The 21966-nt window shown below is 56.8% G+C and overlaps 1 protein-coding gene across 8 annotated transcripts in view; it reads left to right on the top strand.

The window, feature by feature from the left end:
- The window catches only part of LOC100192729 (uncharacterized), an 88996-nt gene extending 68221 nt beyond the window's left edge, over positions 1-20775 (top strand). For 5 of the 8 annotated variants that reach the window (XM_008663147.2, XM_035962872.1, XM_008663144.2 and 2 more), the window contains 4 exons: positions 17031-17226; positions 17459-17574; positions 17644-17680; positions 20339-20775. In XM_008663147.2, the coding sequence (XP_008661369.1) occupies positions 17031-17226; positions 17459-17574; positions 17644-17680; positions 20339-20511 (522 nt within the window). In that variant the 3' untranslated portion in view covers positions 20512-20775. The remainder of the gene's footprint in view (positions 1-17030; positions 17227-17458; positions 17575-17643; positions 17681-20338) is intronic. The other 3 variants (NM_001137929.1, XM_008663145.2, XM_008663148.2) reach the window with 3 other exon arrangements.
- The last annotated feature ends 1191 nt before the right edge of the window (positions 20776-21966 follow it).

The following is a 21966-nucleotide window of genomic DNA, read 5'->3' as shown; positions in this document are numbered from 1 at the left end:
CAGGTGTACAATGGGGATGTAGCAGAGTGCTACGTGTCTAGCGGAGGGAGAGCTAGCGCCCTAGGTACATGCCAATGTGGCAGCCGGAGAGATCTGGGCACCCTGCTGGCGTGATGTCGTGGCTGTCGGAGGTGCGGCGGAGCCTGATGGAGGGACAGCTGTTGGAGCGGTCGAGTCCCTGCTGACGTTGTCCTGCTTCCGTAAGAGAGCCGGGGGCCGCCGTCGTCACAGAGCTTGCGGAGCGCCATCATTGCCCCTCCGGCGGAGCTGGCCGGATGAGACGCCGGTCTTGTTCTCCGTGACCCGAGTCGATTCGGGGTAGGATGATGATGGCGCCTCCTGTTGACGTGGCGGTCTATGCCCTAGGCAGGGCGACGTGGGGGTTCCTCCGAAGCCGAGGTTGAGTTTGCCTTTTGTTGCCGTGACCGAGCCCGAGCCAAGGGGTCGGGCGAGGCGGAAGTCGTTCGGCCGAGGCCAGGGCGGAGTCCGAGCCCTGGGGTCGGGCGAAGCGGAGTTTCGTCGTCTTCCGGGTGCTAGCCCGAGTCCGAGCCCTGGGGTCGGGCGGAGCGGAGTTCGCCGTCTTCCGGGTCTTAGCCCGAGTCCGAGCCCTGGGGTCGGGCGGAGCGGAGTTCGCCGTCTTCCGGGTCTTAGCCCGAGTCCGAGCCCTGGGGTCGGGCGGAGCGGAGTTCGCCGTGGCGCCTTTGGCAAGGCCTGACTGCCTGTCAGACTCACTCTGTCGAGCGGCACTGCAGTCGGAGTGGCGCAGGCGGCGCTGTCCTTCTGTCAGACTGGCCAGTGGAGCAGTGGAGTGACGGCGGTCACTTCGGCTCTGCCGGGGGCGCGTGTCAGGATAGAGGTGTCAGGCCACCTTTGCGTTAAATGCCCCTGCAATTTGGTCAGTCGGTGCGGCGATTTAGTCAAGGTTGCTTCTGAGCGAAGCCAAGGCCTCGGGCAAGCCGGTGATGTGTCCGCCATAAAAAGGGGGCCTCGGGCGAGACGGAAGTCTCTCGAGGTCGGCTGCCTTTGGCCGAGGCTAGGCTCGGGTGAAGCGTGATCGAGTCACTCGTGTGGACTGATCCCTGACTTAATCGTACCCATCAGGCCTTTGCAGCTTTATGCTGATGGGGGTTACCAGCTGAGAATTAGGCGTCTTGAGGGTACCCCTAATTATGGTCCCCGACAGTAGCCCCCGAGCCTCGAAGGGAGTGTTAGCACTCGCTTGGAGGCTTTTGTCGCACTTTTTTGCAAGGGGACCAGCCTTTCTCGGTTGCATTTCGTTCCGGTGGGTGCGCGCGAGCGCACCCGCCGGGTGTAGCCCCCGAGGCCTCGGAGGAGTGGTTACACTCCTTCGAGGTCTTAATACTTCGCTTAACGCTTCGGCTGGTCTGGTCGTTCCCTCATGCGAACTGGCCGTAGCCCGGGTGCACGGTCGGGGCCCAAGCTCTCGGGCTGGTATGTTGACGCTGTCAACGATTTGGCCGGAGCCGGTTTTTGCGAGAGCAGCCCCCGAGCCTCTGCACAGGGCGAGAGGACGATCAGGGACAGACTCGACTTTTTACATACGCCCCTACGTCGCCTTTCCGCAAGGAGGAGGGGGGAGTGCGCCATGTTACCCTCGATGGGCACCGAACATGGTGTCTCCGGTGAGCTGCAAGCGGGTAATCCGAGTGGACGTCCGTGCCCCGTTCGTTGGGGGTCGGCTAGGGGCCCAGAGGCACGCCCAAAAGTACCTGCGGGTGATTTGCCGGACCCGGTCCCCTGGCGACGGGGTCCGAGGGCTCGATGCCTCCCTCCGATGGGATTCTGTTACAAGATCGTTCCCGCTGGTCTCGGAAATGTCCTAGGGTACCTCGGGAGCGCAGCCCGAGCCTTGGTTATGTATCGAACGTACCCCTGGTCATCCCTCGCTCGGTGTCTGAGGCGACTGTGAACCCTTCGGGGGCCAGCCTTCGAACCCCTGATCAGTAATGGGCGCGGAGCCCGAGTAGCCTGAGGCGGCCATGGAGCCCTTCGGGGGGCTGGCCTTCGAACCCCTGACCAGTAGCGGGTGTCGGGCCCACGCGATCTGAGGCGACTGTTGAACCCTTCGGAGGGCCAGCCTTCGAACCCCTGATCAGTAATGGGGGGCTCGGAGCCCGGTTCCTTCGCGGAGAAGGATCCCTTTCGGGGTATCCCCTTCCCGGTCCCTGTTGCAAGAGATAGAGAAAGAGGAAAACGGAAAAGGATACGAAATCGGACGACGTGGCGTACCTTTTCTGACGCGGTTATTTCGGCGAAGGTGAAGCGTCGCGCGCTCCTCCTGCCAGAGGCGCCGCGTGTCCCGCCGCGGAGTTAATGCGACGGGGCGAGTGGTCGGCGAGGCGGCCGTTGCGCGCGTGCGATCCGTTCGAGGAACGGGTCACGGGTGCACCGTCTCCGCGCCGTGAGAGGAGGCTCTCTTGCTGTCTCAGGATGGGACGTGAGCCTGGCTGACGACGTGACCGCTGCGCCCGCCCGCCTGCCACCGCTATTACTGCCGGCCCACTTTCGGTCGCTTTGACCGACGCGCCAGGCTGGCGCTGTTGGGTCGCCTCGAGTCGTGGCATAGGCTCCGCAACCGAAGAGGCGTGATGGTGGCACAAGTGGCGGTGCGGTTGCTTGCATGCAGCAACTGACGCACCGGTTGCTCGACGCGTGGGCCTGGGTTCCCAAGCTGGCGTGTCAGAAGTCGGAGAAGCGCGTCCATCTGGCGCGGTTGCATGCCGCCTGCATGGCTGCCCGCCCCTTCTGCCCGTTGGTCTGGGCGAAAATGGGGGGTCGCCTGTAGCCGCCGGACGGTCGTGCGCACCACGCGCGGCGGTTTGGCTTCTTCTGCCCTGAGCCGGCTTGCATGACATGCGGGACCCAGCCCCCGAGTCGCAGGGGAGGGCCTTGGAGCGTGTTGGAGAAGACTCAGCCCGCGGCGCCTGTGGGCGCACGTAGGGAGAGTTGCCTTTAAAAGGAGGGAGACTCCTTTCGTAAGGCAACCATGTTTTCTTTCTCCCTTAAGCGTCGTGTCTTCCCATCTTCCAAGCCCCCGGATGGGGGGTATCCGCCGCCTTTCCGCCTCCTCGTTGGAGGATCGCAACTCCAGGGGAGTTGGTACCTCTCAGCCATCGTTCGGCTTCAAGGATTTTCATCACGCAGCCCGGTCGCGCCCCTTCACCGGCGGTCACCCGAGATGGCGACCTCCAGCTTGATGGTGGGGGAAAGCGAGCCGGACTGCGGCCTCTGCCCCTTCCTCAGCCTCAAGGATTTTCATCACCAAGGCTGGGGAGGGGAGAGTGCCGAGTTGGGGTCGGCCCCTGCGTGGGCGGTGGCCCGCTCCTTCACTCAGTGATGGGGGGAGAAGCGGGCATTGCCCGTGGCGTCCGGCAGCCGCGGCGTGCCTGGTCTTCAGCCGCGAGTGGCTTCGGGGCCACTTGCGGCGCCGGCGTCTGCCACGGCAGCTGGAAGAGGTTCTTCCGCCGGCGCGGCGGCCGGGACCGGCCACGGGCTGACCTCCAACTTCTACGGCCTTCTGCCCGTCCTTGCCTCACGAGTTTTGGCATGGGCGGGGGCCTCCTGGCAGCGGCATCCACCCTGAGGTCAGCGTTGCCGCTGTTCGGCCCCCCGGAGCAGAAGTCGTCGTCGTCGCCGCTGCTGGAGCAGGTGACGGCGCGCCGTTCGTCGGCCTTCCGTTGCTCCGCAGGCCTTCCCCCTCGGAGTGGGGTTGTTCGTACCTGCGGAGGGGGAACCGGAGTTCCGTTTGTAATGGCACTTCGAATGCCAGTGTTCTTCGTTCATTTTGGCTGTCGGGGCCTGAACGTGTATGTAATTTCGGCACGGAGCCGTGTTTTTTCCTCATTTTCGAGCATTAAGTCTCGCCTGTTGATTATCTGAACCGCTTTATCAAGCATGAGTTGCCCCATGTCAAGGTGACGGGTGAGGTATCCGTATCCCGGAGGCGTAGGAATCCCTCGGCCCGTTCGGCCTTGTTGTCTGGGGCTCCTCTAGCTTAGTTGAAGAGACCCCTCGGCCGCCCTTCGGTGGACCGAGGCCAGGGGTAGCGATATCAGTATGAACAGAGGCGGAGTTGGCTCGAAAATGGGAACCTGGTCGGCCGGGGCCTAGCCGTGTTGTCCGTCGGCGGATCCGACGCCGAAGTCGATCAGTCGAGGCCTCGGGTCGGGCTGGCGCCCTTGGAAGCCGGTTGACCGAGGCCCCAGGGGTAACCGGTTGAGCCGCCTGCTCGGGCCGGATTCCCGGAGGAGTCCCTGGACCGCAGCGCCGCCCGAGGCTGGGTCGGGCTTTGCTGAAGACGTCGTCGATGCCGAGGGTGCTACGGCTCCCTTCAGCGTGAAGACCCGAGCCTGCAGGATCAGATCATCTTGTAGCGTGTGCTTTCTGCGGCCGCCGAGGCCAGAAGAACACACCCTCGCCGCGCTTGCGAAGCTGCGTCTTTTTTCCTCTCGTTTCGAGCATCTGGACTCTGTCGGTAACAGGGATGTTTGTGTGAGCGAGAGCTGCTTTTCGCGGAAGGGACGAGTGAGGTATCCGTGTCCCAGAGGCGTGGGAATCCCTCGGCTCGGTCGACCTTGCGGCTTACGCGTACTTTCACCCGTCCATGAGGCCCTGTCGCCGACTTAGTCGAGAAAGCTTGAAGGACTGCTTCGGCAGGAGAGCTTCCGAGCGTGATGACTCGTTCGGTCCACGGAGTCGCTTTATCCGAGCGCAAGTTACTTATCGCAGAAGGTGATGAGTGAGGTATCCGTATCCCGGAGGCGTAGGAGTCCCTCGGCTCGGTCAGCCTTGGCTGCTTACGTGTACCTCGTCGTTTCCAGGACCCGCTTTTCCGAAGTAGTCAGGAAGCACGAAAGAAATCCTGCTAAAAAGAGATCCTTTTTCGAGGAAAAATTCGACGCAGAGGGGGTCTCCCCCCTTTTAGCCCCCGAGGGAGGGTCGGGCTTTGCCGAGGCTAGGCCGACCCTTCCTTGACTAAACTTTGCGTAGGTGCGAGGTATATAAACAACTTGAAAACATCTTAAGGGTAGAAGCGACGTAGCTGTTTGATGTTCCAAGCGTTACCGTAGATCTCGCCTTGATTGTTGGCCAGCTTGTATGTTCCGGGCTTCAGAACTTTGGCGATGACGAATGGCCCTTCCCAGGGGGGCGTGAGCTTGTGCCTCCCTCGGGCGTCTTGCCGCAGCCGAAGCACCAGGTCGCCCACCTGGAGTTCTCGGGACCGGACCCCTCGGGCATGGTAGCGTCGCAGGGACTGTTGGTACCGCGCCGAGTGTAGTAAGGCCCTGTCCCGAGCTTCCTCCAGCTGGTCCAGCGATTCCTCTCGGCTAGCTTGGTTGCTTTGTTCGGTGTAGGCCCTCACCCTCGGGGAGCCGTACTCCAGGTCAGTGGGCAAGATAGCTTCAGCCCCGTAGACCAGGAAAAACGGCGTGAAGCCCGTGGCACGACTCGGCGTCGTCCTTAGGCTCCAGACCACCGAGGGGAGTTCCTTCATCCATCGCTTGCCGAACTTGTTGAGGTCGTTGTAGATCCGAGGCTTGAGCCCTTGTAGAATCATGCCATTGGCACGCTCTACTTGCCCATTCGACATGGGATGAGCCACGGCGGCCCAGTCCACCCGGATATGGTGATCCTCACAAAAATCCAAGAATTTTTTGCCGGTGAACTGGGTGCCGTTGTCGGTGATGATGGAGTTCGGGACCCCGAAGCGATGGATGATGTTGGTGAAGAATGCCACCGCCTGCTCGGACCTGATGCTGTTCAGAGGTCGGACCTCGATCCACTTGGAGAATTTGTCGATGGCGACCAGCTGGTGCGTGTAGCCCCCGGGCGCCTTCTGCAAGGGACCGACGAGGTCCAGACCCCATACAGCGAAGGGCCAGGTGATGGGTATTGTCTGCAGAGCCTGAGCGGGCAGGTGTGTCCGCTTCGCATAGAATTGGCACCCTTCGCAGGTGCGGACAATTCTAGTGGCGTCAGCCACCGCCGTTGGCCAGTAGAAGCCTTGCCGGAAAGCATTTCCGACAAGGGCTCGGGGCGCTGCGTGGTGGCCGCAAGCCCCCGAGTGTACTTCTTGCAGCAGTTCCCGACCTTTGGCGATGGAGATGCACCGCTGGAGGATGCCCGAGGGGCTGCGATGGTAGAGCTCCTCTTCGTCGCCCAGCAAGACGAATGACTTGGCGCGTCGCGCTACCCGCCGAGCCTCGACTTGGTCGAGGGGTAGCTCTCCTCGACGGAGATATTGCAGGTACGGGGCCTGCCAATCTTGATCTGGTGTGGCCCCGCTCTGCCCCTCCTCGACGTTCAGTGCCCTGCCCTCGGGGGCCGAGGGTACCTCGGGCTGGGCCGAGGGTGCCTCGGGCTGAGCCGAGGGTACCTCGGGCTGAGTCGAGGGTACCTCGGGCTCGGGCGTGTCGTCGAGCTTGACGGAGAGTTGATGCAGATCCCGGGAGAAGACGTCCGGGGGGACTGTCGTTCGCCCCGAGGCTATCTTAGCCAGCTCGTCTGCGGTTTCGTTGTAGCGTCGAGCGATGTGGTTGAGCTCGATCCCGAAGAACTTGTCTTCCAGGCGCCGAACCTCGTCGCAGTAGGCCTCCATCTTCGGGTCGCGGCAGTGGGAGTTCTTCATGACTTGGTCGATGACGAGCTGCGAATCACCGCGAGCGTCGAGGCGTCTGACCCCTAGCTCGATGGCGATCCGCAATCCGTTGACCAGAGCTTCGTACTCGGCCACATTGTTGGACGCCGGGAAGTGGAGGCGCAGCACGTAGCGCAAGTGCTTTCCGAGGGGCGAGATGAAGAGCAGGCCCGCGCCGGCCCCCGTCTTCATCAGCGACCCGTCGAAAAACATGGTCCAGAGCTCCGGTTGGATCGGGGTTGTTGGCAGTTGGGTGTCGACCCATTCGGCCACGAAATCCGCCAACACTTGGGACTTGATGGCCTTCCGAGGGGCGAACGAGATCGTTTCGCCCATGATTTCCACCGCCCACTTCGCGATCCTGCCGGAGGCCTCTCGGCACTGGATGATCTCCCCCAGGGGGAAGGATGACACCACAGTCACCGGATGGGACTCGAAGTAGTGTCGCAGCTTCCGCCTTGTCAGGATCACAGCATACAACAGCTTTTGAACTTGTGGGTAGCGGATCTTAGTCTCGGACAGCACTTCGCTGATGAAGTAGACCGGCCTCTGAACGGGCAATGTATGCCCTTCCTCCTGCCTTTCGACCACAATCGCGGCGCTAACCACCTGAGTGGTTGCGGCGACGTAGACCAAGAGGGCTTCTCCGTCCGCCGGCGGCACCAAGACAGGCGCTTTTGTAAGGAGCGCCTTCAGGTTGCCGAGGGCTTCCTCGGCCTCAGGGGTCCAAGCGAAACATTCGGCCTTCCTTAAGAGGCGGTACAGAGGCAGACCTCTTTCGCCGAGGCGTGAGATGAAGCGGCTCAGGGCCGCGAGGCATCCCATGACCCTCTGTACCCCTTTTAAGTCCTTGATGGGTCCCATGCTGGTGATGGCCGCAATCTTCTCCGGGTTGGCTTCGATGCCTCGCTCGGAGACGATGAACCCTAGGAGCATGCCTCGGGGGACCCCGAAGACACACTTCTCAGGATTAAGCTTGACTCCTTTCGCCTTGAGACACCGGAATGTCACTTCAAGGTCGGAGAGGAGGTCGGAAGCCTTCCGCGTCTTGACTACGATGTCATCGACGTAGGTCTCGACTGTGCGACCGATGTGTTCGCCGAACACATGGTTCATGCACCGCTGGTACGTCGCGCCCGCATTCCTCAAACCGAACGGCATGGTGACATAGCAGTACATGCCGAACGGCGTGATGAAAGAAGTCACGAGCTGGTCGGACTCTTTCATCCGGATCTGGTGATACCCTGAGTAGGCATCGAGGAAGGACAGGGTTTCGCACCCAGCAGTGGAATCCACGATTTGGTCGATGCGAGGCAGAGGGTAGGGAACCTTCGGACATGCTTTGTTGAGACCAGTGTAGTCTACACACATCCGCCATTTCCCCCCTTTCTTCCTCACAAGCACAGGGTTGGCAAGCCATTCGGGATGGAATACCTCTTTGATGAACCCCGCTGCCATTAGCTTGTGGATCTCTTCGCCAATCACTCTGCGCTTCTCCTCGTCGAATCGGCGCAGAGGCTGCCTGACGGGTCGGGCTCCGGCCCGAATATCCAGCGAGTGCTCGGCGACCTCCCTCGGTATGCCGGGCATGTCCGAGGGACTCCACGCAAAAACGTCGGCGTTTGCGCGGAGGAAGTCGACGAGCACTGCTTCCTATTTGGGGTCGAGCCCGGAACCGATCCGGATCTGCTTGGTGGTGTCGCCACTGGGGTCGAGGGGGACGGCCTTGACCGTCTCCGCTGGCTCGAAGTTGCCGGCATGGCGCTTCACGTCTGGCACCTCCTTGGAGAGGTTCTCCAGGTCGGCGATGAGGGCCTCGGACTCGGCGAGGGCCTCGGCGTACTCCACGCACTCCACGTCGCATTCGAACGCGTGTTTGTACGTGGGGCCGACGGTGATGACCCCGTTGGGGCCCGGCATCTTGAGCTTCAGGTAGGTGTAGTTGGGGACGGCCATGAACTTCGCGTAGCATGGCCTCCCTAGCACGGCGTGGTAGGTTCCTCGGAACCCGACCACTTCGAACGTCAGGGTCTCCCTTCGGAAGTTGGAGGGTGTCCCGAAGCAGACTGGGAGGTCAAGTCGCCCGAGGGGCTGGACGCGCTTCCCAGGGATGATCCCGTGGAAGGGCACAGCGCCTGCTCGGACGGAGGACGGATCGACGCGCAGGAGCTTGAGGGTCTCGGCGTAGATGATGTTGAGGCAGCTGCCCCCGTCCATCAGGACCTTGGTGAGCCTGACATCGCCGACAACGGGGTCGACGACGAGCGGGTATTTCCCGGGGCTCGGCATATGGTCGGGGTGGTCGGCCCGGTCGAAAGTGATGGGCTTGTCGGACCAGTCTAGGTAGACTGGCGCCGCCACCTTCACCGAGCAGACCTCCCGGCGCTCCTGCTTGCGGTGCCGAGCCGAGGTATTCGCCGCATGCCCTCCATAGATCATGAAGCAGTCGCGGACCTCGGGGAACTCTCCTGCTGGGCGATCTTCGTTCTTGTCGTCGTCGCGGGCCCTGCCACCCTCGGCGGGTGGCCCGGCCCTGTGGAAATGACGCCGAAGCATAACGCACTCCTCGAGGGTGTGCTTGACGGGCCCCTGATGGTAGGGGCACGGCTCCTTGAGCATCTTGTCGAAGAGGTTTGCACCTCCGGGGTGCTTCCGAGGGTTCTTATACTCGGCGGCGGCGACAAGGTCCGCGTCGGCGGCGTCGCGTTTCGATTGCGACTTCTTCTTGCCTTTCTTCTTGGCGCCGCGCGGAGCAGACGCCTCGGGAGCTTCTTCCGATGGGCGGCCCTGGGGCTGCTTGTCCTTTCGGAAGATAGCCTCGACCGCCTCCTGGCCAGAGGCGAACTTGGTGGCGATGTCCATCAGCTCGCTCGCCCTGGTGGGGGTTTTGCGACCCAGCTTGCTCACCAGGTCGCGGCAAGTGGTGCCGGCGAGGAACGCGCCGATGACATCCGAGTCGGTGATGTTGGGCAGCTCGGTGCGCTGCTTCGAGAATCGCCGGATGTAGTCCCGGAGCGACTCCCCCGGCTGTTGCCGGCAGCTTCGAAGGTCCCAGGAATTCCCGGGGCGCACGTATGTGCCCTGGAAATTGCCAGCGAAGGCTTGGACCAAGTCGTCCCAGTTGGAAATCTGCCCCGGAGGCAGGTGCTCCAACCAGGCGCGAGCAGTGTCGGAGAGGAACAGGGGGAGGTTACGGATGATGAGGTTGTCGTCGTCCGTTCCACCCAGTTGGCAGGCAAGGCGGTAGTCCGCGAGCCACAGTTCCGGTCTCGTTTCCCCCGAGTACTTCGTGATAGTAGTCGGGGGTCGGAACCGGGTCGGGAATGGCGCCCGTCGGATGGCCCGACTGAAGGCCTGCGGACCGGGTGGCTCGGGCGAGGGACTCCGATCCTCCCCGCTGTCGTAGCGCCCCCCACGCCTGGGGTGGTAGCCTCGGCGCACCCTTTCGTCGAGGTGAGCCCGACGGTCGCGTCGATGGTGCTCGTTGCCGAGGTGGCCCGGGGCCGCAGGCGCGGTGTTGCGCGTGCGCCCGGTGTAGACCGAGGCTTCCCGCATTAATCGGGAAGTTGCGGCATGAGGTTCCGAGGGATATCCTTGCCTTCGGGATGCAGTGCTCTCGGCCCGCCGGGCCGCAGCGCCTTCCAGGAGATTCTTGAGTTCTCCCTGGATTCGCCGACCCTCGGTGGTTGACGGCTCCGGCATCGCGCGGATGAGCATTGCTGCGGTTGCCAGGTTCTGACCGACCCCGCTGGATGCGGGCGGCGGCCTGATCCTGACATCGTTGGCGACGCGGTGCTGGAGACCTTGGGGCAGCTGACGTATTTCTCCGGCCAGGGGTTGGCCCACCCGTGCCTGTCCGACGTCCCGACGGATCGGCTCAAGCGCTCCTGTTCCCTCGTCGAGCCTGGCCTGCGCCTCGCGGACTTGCTCGAGTTGTGGGTCGTAACCCCCCGCCGGAGCGGGGACCACAGCTAGCTCCCGTGGGATGTCGGCGCGAGGCACCGGCCTAGGGAGATCACCATCCTCCGGCATGCCAAGATGGTTGCCTTCGGTGGGATCCCCTAGCTCGATGTGGAAACATTCGCGGCTTAGGCCACAGCTCTCGTCGCCAAGGCTGCGGCTTCCATCGGAACAGTCGGATAGGCAGTAGTCACATGCGGTCATGAAGTCCCGCACGGCACTGGGGTTGCCAAGTCCGGAGAAATCCCAACCGATGCCGGGATCGTCATCTTCCTCGGACCCAGAGGGCCCGTAGGTCGAGACGTCCGTCAGTCGGTCCCAAGGCGACCGCATACAGAACCTCAGTGGGGTTGCAGTCGCCTCAATGAGAGCGCCCGCCAAAACGAGGTCGTTTGGCGGGTTGAGGCCGAGTCGAAATGACGCAAGATGGGAGTTAGTCGTTACCTTTTGGTCGACGAGGAGCGACGTAGTCACATCGGGGACTGGCTGCGCCGTCATCTCTGGTTCGAGGGCGACGTCCTGCAGGCTTTCCGCGAGCGCGCCGGCGTCGTCTTCTTGCTCGGGGTCAGCGTGGCGCGGGGGGACGGCGCTTGCCTCCGTCTTGAACGCGAGGTCGACGTCCGGCGTGCCTTCCGTCGGGGCGTCGGGGGCGTCGATTCGCTCGACGGCCGACGAAGCGCGGCCTCCCGTCTGGCCTTGACGGCCCCGCCTCCTCCTCCGTTGGCGGGGGAGGGAACGGAGCGAGCCCGAATGTTGCTCTTCCACCACGCGGGGAAGACGTCGTCGATTCCGCCGCCGGCGGGCGGGTTGTCGGCCGCCATTGTCGTAGTCGCGCGGCGGTGGAAGAAGTATCATGTCGTAGCTGCCGTCGAAGGACATGAACTCAAGAGTCCCGAAACGAAGCACCGTCCCGGGCCGGAGAGGTTGCTGGAGACTGCCCATCTAGAGCTTGACGGGGAGCTGTTCGTCAGCACGCAGCAGGCCCCTACCTGGCGCGCCAACTGTCGGCGTTTCGAGACAGGGGGGTCCCTAAGCCGACGAGTGAGTGTGCTGCGTGCCCCAGCCCAGATGGGTCGAGCGCGTGGGCGAGCGCGAAGGGGGGAGAGGCGAGGTGGCCGGAGTCGAGCGTGAGAGAGGTGTAAGTCCCGCGGCCTTCGTGTTCGTCCCGCGCCCAGGTCAGGTGCGCTTGCAGTAGGGGGGTTACAAGCGTCCACGCGGGTGAGGGAAGCGAGCGGCCCCAAGAGAGCGCCTGTCCCGTCCTCGGTCCCGCGCGGCCAACCTTCTCTGAGAAGGCCCTGGTCCTTCCTTTTATAGTCGTAAGGAGAGGATCCAGGTGTACAATGGGGATGTAGCAGAGTGCTACGTGTCTAGCGGAGGGAGAGCTAGCGCCCTAGGTACATGCCAATGTGGCAGCCGGAGAGATCTGGGCACCCTGCTGGCGTGATGTCGTGGCTGTCGGAGGTGCGGCGGAGCCTGATGGAGGGACAGCTGTTGGAGCGGTCGAGTCCCTGCTGACGTTGTCCTGCTTCCGTAAGAGAGCCGGGGGCCGCCGTCGTCACAGAGCTTGCGGAGCGCCATCATTGCCCCTCCAGCGGAGCTGGCCGGATGAGACGCCGGTCTTGTTCTCCGTGACCCGAGTCGATTCGGGGTAGGATGATGATGGTGCCTCCTGTTGACGTGGCGGTCTATGCCCTAGGCAGGGCGACGTGGGGGTTCCTCCGAAGCCGAGGTTGAGTTTGCCTTTTGTTGCCGTGACCGAGCCCGAGCCAAGGGGTCGGGCGAGGCGGAAGTCGTTCGGCCGAGGCCAGGGCGGAGTCCGAGCCCTGGGGTCGGGCGAAGCGGAGTTTCGTCGTCTTCCGGGTGCTAGCCCGAGTCCGAGCCCTGGGGTCGGGCGGAGCGGAGTTCGCCGTCTTCCGGGTCTTAGCCCGAGTCCGAGCCCTGGGGTCGGGCGGAGCGGAGTTCGCCGTCTTCCGGGTCTTAGCCCGAGTCCGAGCCCTGGGGTCGGGCGGAGCGGAGTTCGCCGTGGCGCCTTTGGCAAGGCCTGACTGCCTGTCAGACTCACTCTGTCGAGCGGCACTGCAGTCGGAGTGGCGCAGGCGGCGCTGTCCTTCTGTCAGACTGGCCAGTGGAGCAGTGGAGTGACGGCGGTCACTTCGGCTCTGCCGGGGGCGCGTGTCAGGATAGAGGTGTCAGGCCACCTTTGCGTTAAATGCCCCTGCAATTTGGTCAGTCGGTGCGGCGATTTAGTCAAGGTTGCTTCTGAGCGAAGCCAAGGCCTCGGGCAAGCCGGTGATGTGTCCGCCATAAAAAGGGGGCCTCGGGCGAGACGGAAGTCTCTCGAGGTCGGCTGCCTTTGGCCGAGGCTAGGCTCGGGTGAAGCGTGATCGAGTCACTCGTGTGGACTGATCCCTGACTTAATCGTACCCATCAGGCCTTTGCAGCTTTATGCTGATGGGGGTTACCAGCTGAGAATTAGGCGTCTTGAGGGTACCCTAATTATGGTCCCCGACATGAGGGATATTGTCTTGAACATTATAAGTGCATATGCCCCTCAGGTTGGTCTCAATGAGAGCGAGAAGAGGAAGTTCTGGGAAGACTTAGATGGCATGGTCAGAGCGGTACCCACCAATGAGAAGCTTTTCATAGATGGAGATCTCAATGGTCATGTAGGTTCAACAAATGTAGGTTATGAGCTGGCTCATGGAGGTTTCGGGTATGGTAGTAGGAATCAAGAAGGAGAGGATATTTTGGATTTTGCTGTAGCCTACAACTTAGTGATAGCCAACACTTTCTTCAGAAAGAGAGATTCTCATTTGGTGACTTTTAGCAGCGACCATCGTTCGAGCCAGATCGACTTCGTGCTCACAAGGAGAGAAGATAAACAAGCTTGTTTGGATTGTAAGGTGATACCTGGAGAGAGTGTTGTGCCCCAACATAATCTTGTGGTGGCTGACTTCCGTTTTCGGATCAGTACCCATAGGGTTAAACAAGCCAAAATTGCGAGGACGAAGTGGTGGAAACTTAAAGGGGAGACATCCGAAGTTTTTAGGGAAATAGTTTTTGTGGAGGGCGCTTGGCCCGAAGAAGAAGATGCAAACAACAAGTGGGTGAAGATGGTAACTTGTATTAGGAAGGTGGCGTCAGAGGTGTTTGGAGTGACCAAAGGGAGCAGCGGTGAATCAAAGGATACTTGGTGGTGAACCGAGGATGTTCGAAAGGCAATAAAGGAGAAGAAATAATGTTACAAGAGCTTGTTCCATGACAGGAGCGCGGTCAACAGAGAGGTATAAGGTGGCAAGGAAGACTGCAAAGCGAGCTTTGATTGAGGCAAAGGGTCGAGCCTATGATGATCTTTATCGAAGACTAAGTACAAATGAAGGAGAGAAAGATGTCTATAAGATAGATAGGATTCGAGAAAGGAAGACGAGAGACCTCACCCAAGTAAAATGCATTAAGGATGAGATGGATCAACTCTTGGTGAAAGGACAAGACATCAAACAGAGGTGGCAGAGGTATTTTGACAATCTTTTCAATGGTGAGAATGAGACTATGGACATCCAATTGGATGACTCCTTTGATGATTTAAATAGATGTTTTGTACGCATGATCCAAGAATCAGAGGTCAAAGAAGCTTTAAAGAGGATGAAAGGGGGCAAGGCGATGGCCCCGGATGGTATCCCAATAGAGGTGTGGAAATGCCTTGGGGATATTGCTATCGTTTGGCTAACCAAGTTGTTCAAATCGATGAGTGGAGGAGTACATTAGTACCAATCTTCAAGAACAAGGGAGATATTCAAAGTTGTACCAACTATTGAGGGATTAAGCTCATGAGCCACACTATGAAGCTATTGGAGAGAGTTATTGGGCATCGCCTGAGAGGAATGACGCATATCACCATGAACCAATTTGGATTCATGCTTGAAGGTCGACCATGGAAGCAATTTTCTTAATAAGGCAAGTCATGGAGCGATATAAGGAGCAGAAGGACTTGCACATGGTTTTTATCGACTTGGAAAAGGCCTATGATAAAATACCTATGAATCTCATGTGGTGGCATTGGATAAGCATAAAGTCCTAACAAAGTATGTTACGCTCATCAAGGACATGTATGACAAGGCTGTGACTAGTGTCCGAACAACTGATGGTGATACAAATGTTTTCCCGATTAACATATGACTACATCAAGGTTTATCTTTGAGCCCTTATCTATTTGCATTAGTGATAGATGTGGTCACGAGGGATATACAAGGAGATATCACTTGGTGTATGCTTTTCGCTGACGATGTAGTTCTAGTAGATGAAAGCCAGGAAGGAGTAAATAGAAAGCTAGAGTTATGGCGTCAGACCCTAGAGTCAAAAAGATTTAGAATTAGCAGGACCAAAACCGAGTATATAAGATGTGACTTTGGTACTACAATTAGTGAGGATGGAGATGTAAGTTTGGGAGGCCAGGTAGTACCAAAGAAGGACACCTTCCATTATTTGGGATCGATGCTACAGAGAGATGGTGATATTGATGAAGATGTTAGCCATAGAATCAAAGCGGGGTCGATGAAATGGCGTCAAGCATCGGAAGTGCTATGCGACAAGAGAGTGTCACAAAAGTTGAAAGGCAAGTTATACAAGTAGCGATTAGGCCTGCTATGTTATATGTGGCTGAGTGTTGACCTACTAAGAGACGACATATCCAACAACTAAGTGTCGTAGAGATGCGTATGTTGCGTTGGATATGTGGGCACACAAGATTGGACCGAGTGAGAAACGATGACATACACGATCGGCTAGGAGTAGCGCCAATTGAAGAAAAGCTTATTCAACACCGGTTGAGATGGTTTGGGCATGTCCACCAGAGACCCCCAGAGGCACCGGTGCATAGAGGTCGACCAAACTTGACATGTGAGGAGGCAATCAAAAGGGACTTGAAGGAATGGAATATCCCAATGGAGTTGTGTTTGGATAGAAGTGTTTGGAAAGAAGCTATCCACGTGCCCGAACGGTGATTAGGCCTTTTTCCTTTTCGTGTTCTCAAAAGTTTTTCCCTCCCCTTTATCTCTCGTTCCCCTTTTGGTGACATCTTGTTGGGTTTCAACTCTAGCCTATCCCAACTTGCTTGGGACTAAAAGGCTATGTTGTTGTAGATGTGCTCCCAAACACCTTTTGGCCTAAAATACCATGGTATGTGTTGGGATTGAGAACATTGGGTCCAACACTTGGAAACATGGATGACATGTGGCACGACAAAACGGATGGCTGAGAGCTCCAATGTCTTGTCAAGCGTGTCCCATCCGGGGATGGGACGGGGATATTTTTAGGGTAACAAAGGTCCCGAGGACTAAAATAAACTTATGCCCTTGGTTACCTACTACATGCCCCGAATATACTGTGCAATGGGGTAATTATAGGTCAACATGATCACATTCTCCATTACATCGCTCTTTATACCCCGCATTGGAGACCGACATGTGGACCATGCGGGTCCACCTCGTAACCGGGCAGATGCCTGACGGAGTCCTGACGAAACTTCAATCTCTCCTATAATTAAGGCATGCAAAAGGAAACTAGATCCTAACTTTCCAAAACTTAGCCACTGACGGTGGCACCTGGCTTGGCCGCGCACTCCGCATCCCTCCTGGCGTCACGACGACGCCTATAGGTGTGACCGTACATGACACTATGAAATCAAAAATCTGTGAAAAAACATGTGAAATCCGGCAGTGTGGCGGGCGCCTGTAACCCCGCGCCTACTCACCTCTAGAGTACTGACCTTTTCTTCCTCGACGTTGTCTCTGGCTATCCGCGTTCGATCCGTAGAGCAGAGCCGAGAAAATGGGAAAGGGACAAGATCCGGTAGTGGAGCAGACGTCCGACACTGCCTCGCTTGCCTGGCAGGGGGCGACGCTTAGCTGGCAGGGGGTTATTGCTGGGAGGCAGGACTAGGGGGGCGTCCGGACGAGTGGGTGGCTAGTGCTGGGAGGCAGGGCCGCTGGTGCGTGCGGGACTGCGGCTGCTGGAGTTAGGGTTTTCTGTGTGTATATATATAAGCGGGTTCGCAGGTAAACGGGCACGGGTTATGATATTTTGTACCCGCGAAAACAAACCTATTGGGTACATATCTAAACCCGTACCTGTGGGCACAAAACCATACCCGAACCCTCGTCCTAGTGGGTTTGTGCCCGCGCAGGTAATATGTACCCGTTGCCATCCCTAGTTCTCCATATCTGGTTACACGACGTTTATGTGTATGGAGCATGGGAGCACTGGTACATTAGATATTTTCTCTTCTTTAACTACTTTCCATTTAGACCAACTTCACTCCACTTTGCTTTATCATTGCCTGTGAACCTTGATGTATAACTAGTAGTATCCTCTGTGCACTATAATGTATGCTCTGGAATAACTGATTCCTTTGCAGCGTTCTACAGGATGGTTTTCTAAGCCAATGATCAAAACCCTGAGGTTGCAAGTGAGCATAAGGCTCCTCTCTTTATTGCATAATGAAGAGGCTAAAAACTTGTTGAGGAATGCCCATGAGCTTATTGAAAGGTCCAAGAAGCAGGAAGCCCTTTCGAGATCTGAGCTGTCAATAGAATATAATGATGCTGATCAAGGTCTGTTTGATTTCTTCATACTTGACATTAGTTAAGTGCACATCTTTCGGTTGTATGAGCTTGTTCAATCTCAGAGCATATTTTTTGGTATACGGCATACCTGCTGAGCTACAAGTACTACTAAAATATTGCTAGCTAAGACAGCTTAAAACATTATTAAGCTACTTTGTTCATTTTGTATTGGCATGGTACTGCTTGATGGTTAAACTCCTTTCTTTCTCCCCGCTAAAAGTTTCTGCCGCACATACTGGAACTGAGGATCAAGTCGGCCCTAACAACTCTGATAGTGAAGATGTGGATGATGAAGAAGAGGAAGAGGAATTGGAGGGTTATGATTCTCCACCTATGGTATGTCACCACCTACCATGATTTCCCGATGTATGCTAAAAAAGTTAACCTTTATGATTACTCTTGTAGGCAGATGATATTCATGAGTTCACCTTAGGTGATTCCTGTATCCTTGATGAATTGATCAGTTTTGATTTCTCTCATAGCGAGTACACTATATCAATACTAGGTTTTTGTGCTCTAGTTTTAGGACCAATCATTTTTTGGGGTTGGGTCCTTTTGGACCTTTACCTATTTTATTTACATGTCTTTGCCGAGCATACATCTGTTCTAGTCCAGATGTGCAAGCAGCCTGAAGAAATAAGGTCAGATAAGTACACAAGTCCTTTTCCATTACAATTAACAGGTTTTAGTTTTTCTCTTAAGCTTTCCCATTTTTTTTGTTTACAGACCAAGATCAACATTTCCATTCTTTGAAATGTCTAATGACATTATTTCTCTCCATGATACATTGACATTATTATTGTAGAATAATGAAATGTTGTATTGATAGGAGATGGGGTACATATATAGAGAGACTCAACCCTAACCCTAATGGGCCGGCAGCCCAACAGTGGTGCCGGCCCACACACTCACACACAGAGTCTAACATCCCCCGCAGTCGCAACGAGGGCACCACACACGATGAGACTGGAGTAGAGGCCGAAGGTAGGAGCCGACGGGTTGGAATCCCCCCGCAGTCGTAGCGCCGTGATGGTGCAAATGTTGCGGCTGGAGTAGAGACCGGTGTGTGCTCTATGAAGACGATAGCCCCTACATGCCGAGGTAGCCGAAGTCAAGGTGGTCACGGTCGGAAGACACGCAGCAAAACCCTGATCTTCGGGAGGGGTCGACGTTCGAGCGTCAATGATCGGCAGGGCGACACAACAAAAGAGCACCGGTAGGCCGACCTTCCTGCTTCTTCGATCGTCCAGACGTCAAAGAGCCCCGCCAGGGAGGCCGACAGCAGCGCACGCGTCTGCGCCGGTCATGGTGTCCGCGCCCGCGGCAGAATAGAAGGGGAAATGGCAGATCCGGCCGGGAAGGCCACGACAACAACGGATCCAGCCGGAAAGACACGATCTAACCAAAGGGGCGACAGATCGAGCCAGAAAGGTCGCAGTAACGGGGATCCGACCGGGAAGGCCGCGACAGCGACGGATCCAACAAGGGCGATGAAGGGGGGGTGGGCGGCGGGGTGGGTCCAGCCGAGCAGGGGCCTGCGCCGGACCTGACAAGGGGTGTTGACGGCACCAGTGACGGGAGAAGCTCGAAGTGGGAGGCGCTGTCGGGGCGTTAGCGCGAGCAATTAGGAGGTGGCTAGCGCGATGACAAGGGGCTGCAGGGGCAGAGATACCGACACAGGGGAGAGGCGCGCAGGGGCGAGAGCGGCCGAGGGCAAGGAGGCCCTCACAGCCAGAGAGGCGGTGGAGCAGACGACCAACATGAGGACCGGCGACGACGACCAGCCCTCGACGTGGCGCCGGCGCGGATTCGGGCAGCCCGGATCTGGGGTGGGGGAGAGAGGCCGCGAGGCCCATGGCTGGTGCCGCGACTGCAGGGGCAGCGAGTCCAGTCACGTGGGGCAAAGCCTGCGACGCAACGGCAGGGGAGGAGAGCCGTGGGCGCGCCGCTCAGGACGGGATCCACGTTGCCCAGGTCGGGCCGCACCGTCGCTGCGCAGGTCGAGTGGAGCCATGTCGCCGCGCCGGGTTGGGGTCGGACGGCGAAGGGGAGCAGGTGCGGCCGCCGGGGAGGGAGGGACGGCCGCCGCCGGTGTGGAGGCGCGGGCGTGGCGGCGGCTCGGCGCCCCTGAGCGAGGGGTGCAGGAAGAAGCCGGTCCGTGCGATGGCCGTGCGCTCGGTGGCCTCGTCCTCCTCCGTGCCCTGCGACCGGTTGAGGGGGTCGAGCAGCAGCGGCGTGACGGGGAGGCGGCGACCGCGGACGAGGGAGAGGAGGTGGAGGACGACGGGGAGTTGGGGCTCCGCGCCATGGGGAGGAGTTGCTTCGCCGCAACAACCTCCATTCGCGCGGCCGCTGAGAGGGAGAGCTGTAGGTAGGTTGAGCGGCGGCTGGAGGAGGGAGGCCGCCCCCGGGAGGGAAGGATGAGCCTCCTGGGGGGCGGCTGGTCCTAGGGCTGGCGGCGGCTGAGGGGTGGAAGCAGCCGGCGGCTGCTGTGGGAGGTGAAACCCTAAACCTAATCCTTTGATACCATGTAGAATAGTGAACTGTTGTATTGATAGGAGATGGGGTACATATATAGAAAGACTCAACACTAACCCTAATGGGCCGACAACCCAACAGTGGTGCCGGCCCACACACACAGTCTAACAATTATGCTAGTTTCAAATAAAAATAGACAAAAAGTGTGGGTGGCATGGTTTAATTCTCATATGTGGTGCTTAATCTCTTAGACTGTGTTCATTCCAAAACATTGTTTTGTATTGTAGATTGTACTGGTCACAGAGTGGAGTTTGAATATGAGTATGTGAATGGGTAAGCTGCTGGGGATAGCATTATACACAATATTCCATGAAAACAGGGCATTCATATTGTAATATTTATTTTTTTTGGCAGCGCTATTGTCTGGTTATGTTTCATGACAACATATTTAACTATCTAAAGGTTAAAGAACCATCTATCTAGAAACCAGAATGATGTAGTTTCTGTCGCAACATGGGAACTTTAAGTTTTGTTATGTTCATTAACAACATAATTTGATTTGTATCTATCTGAACTCCGCTTGGATGAGGTGCCCCATTTGTTTTCCCATAACCTATGTCAGATGCATTTGGTGAAGGCTTCTCGAATGGATACCTCGAAGAAGTACTGCGCAGCTTGCCATTGCAGGAAGACGGCCAAAAGAAATTATGTGATGCTCCTATCAACGCTGATGCAAGTGATGGAGAGTTTGAAATTTACGAACAGCCCAGTGATGATGAAGATTCTGATGGCTAGTTGTATCTTTTTTTGAGCTGTGATCTTCCTTAGCTTCAGTTTTCTAAACACATAGGATTGGTTCACATGTATGTAAGAACTGCATAGATGGCTTATTTGTTAAATTATTTTGGGTACTGAGGAGCTTAGTAGTTCAAACCCATCAGTGGCACTTTGGCTATTGAAAATCATAGCCCCACCACACCGATGAGGACAGCCACGCTGCCATTGGACTTGTGCCCGTAACTGCTGTTGCTCGCTGCAAAACTCGCATATGATTTTCCATTGGCCGAGCTCAGATATTCAGGGCGACATGTTAAGGGGATGTTTGGTTTATAGGGACTAGTTTTTAGTTTTCGTATTTAGTAATTTAGTGACAAAAATGAAATAAAATAGAGTGACTCAAAATTAGTTCCTAAGACAAAACATCCCCTAAGACCACGGTATTTCGAGATTTCACGGGGAATCTGCTTTGTCCCGATTCGAACGTCAGACAAGCACTTCGTCTAACACTCTCATTTAGTTAGGTTGGTGATAATGGGCGCTAAATTTTATACTATAAGATTTAAAGATCGGATTAAAATTGAGTTCTATTTCTATTTATTTTTAAACTAAAATTTATTTAGCATCGTTTTTTTTGTTAAGAAGCATTTAAATCTTAATCTATTACTACCCTTACTTGTCGGACATCATATATGCTTTGTGCCGTTAACTGGATAGAGCTACTTTGTTGTATAGAGGAAATATTTAACGACCGATAGGAGGAAAAAAATATAGCTTGAAGGTTATAAGTCTATCTCTAACCATTACACTTATAGCTTGGTGTACTGCGTTTGTAAGATTGGTGAAACCTAACAAGCAGCTATGCACCAGGGGGAGTCTTTGTAAAGGCTACATAGTGTATCCCTGGTCATTCATCTCGGTAGTGAAGATCGGGTCTGTACAACCCAGGCAGGAAAGGGATCACGACTCGTGGGTAAAGTGTGCAACCTCTGCAGAGTGTTAGAAACTGGTATATCAGCCGAGCTCACGGTTAAGAGCAGCCTTGGGATCCTTTTTGATTAGAAGAACTTTGGATACTTTTATGATGATGGTTAACAATGATGTTATAAATCTGATCTCTGGTATTTTCTCATTTGAGGGAGTTCTTTTGGGTAATAACTGGGTTCATTACTAAAACTTGGCTCTACCAATAATAATAAATATTTGACCAACTAAAAGCAACTGCTTAACCTCAACCCCACATACAGCTAGTCCACTTTAGCCAAACGGGACATTTGCTGAGTACGTTGATATGTACTCACCCTTGCTTTACAAACCACCCCACCCCAGGTTGTCCCACTGTACTCAGTGCTCAGGAGGTGATGCTGGCAACATGGAGGACTTCGAGGAGTTCCAGGATTACGACGAGTTTTAGTTTATCTTAGTGGCAAACCCCCAGTCAGCTGCCTGTGTAGGCTTATCATCTATGTTTCG

Source organism: Zea mays, chromosome 10 (assembly GCF_902167145.1).
Source record: "Zea mays cultivar B73 chromosome 10, Zm-B73-REFERENCE-NAM-5.0, whole genome shotgun sequence".
NCBI classification, from domain to species: domain Eukaryota; kingdom Viridiplantae; phylum Streptophyta; class Magnoliopsida; order Poales; family Poaceae; genus Zea; species Zea mays.
The sequence above is the reverse complement of the archived record's forward strand: the minus strand, read 5'-3'. Positions and strand labels throughout refer to the sequence as shown.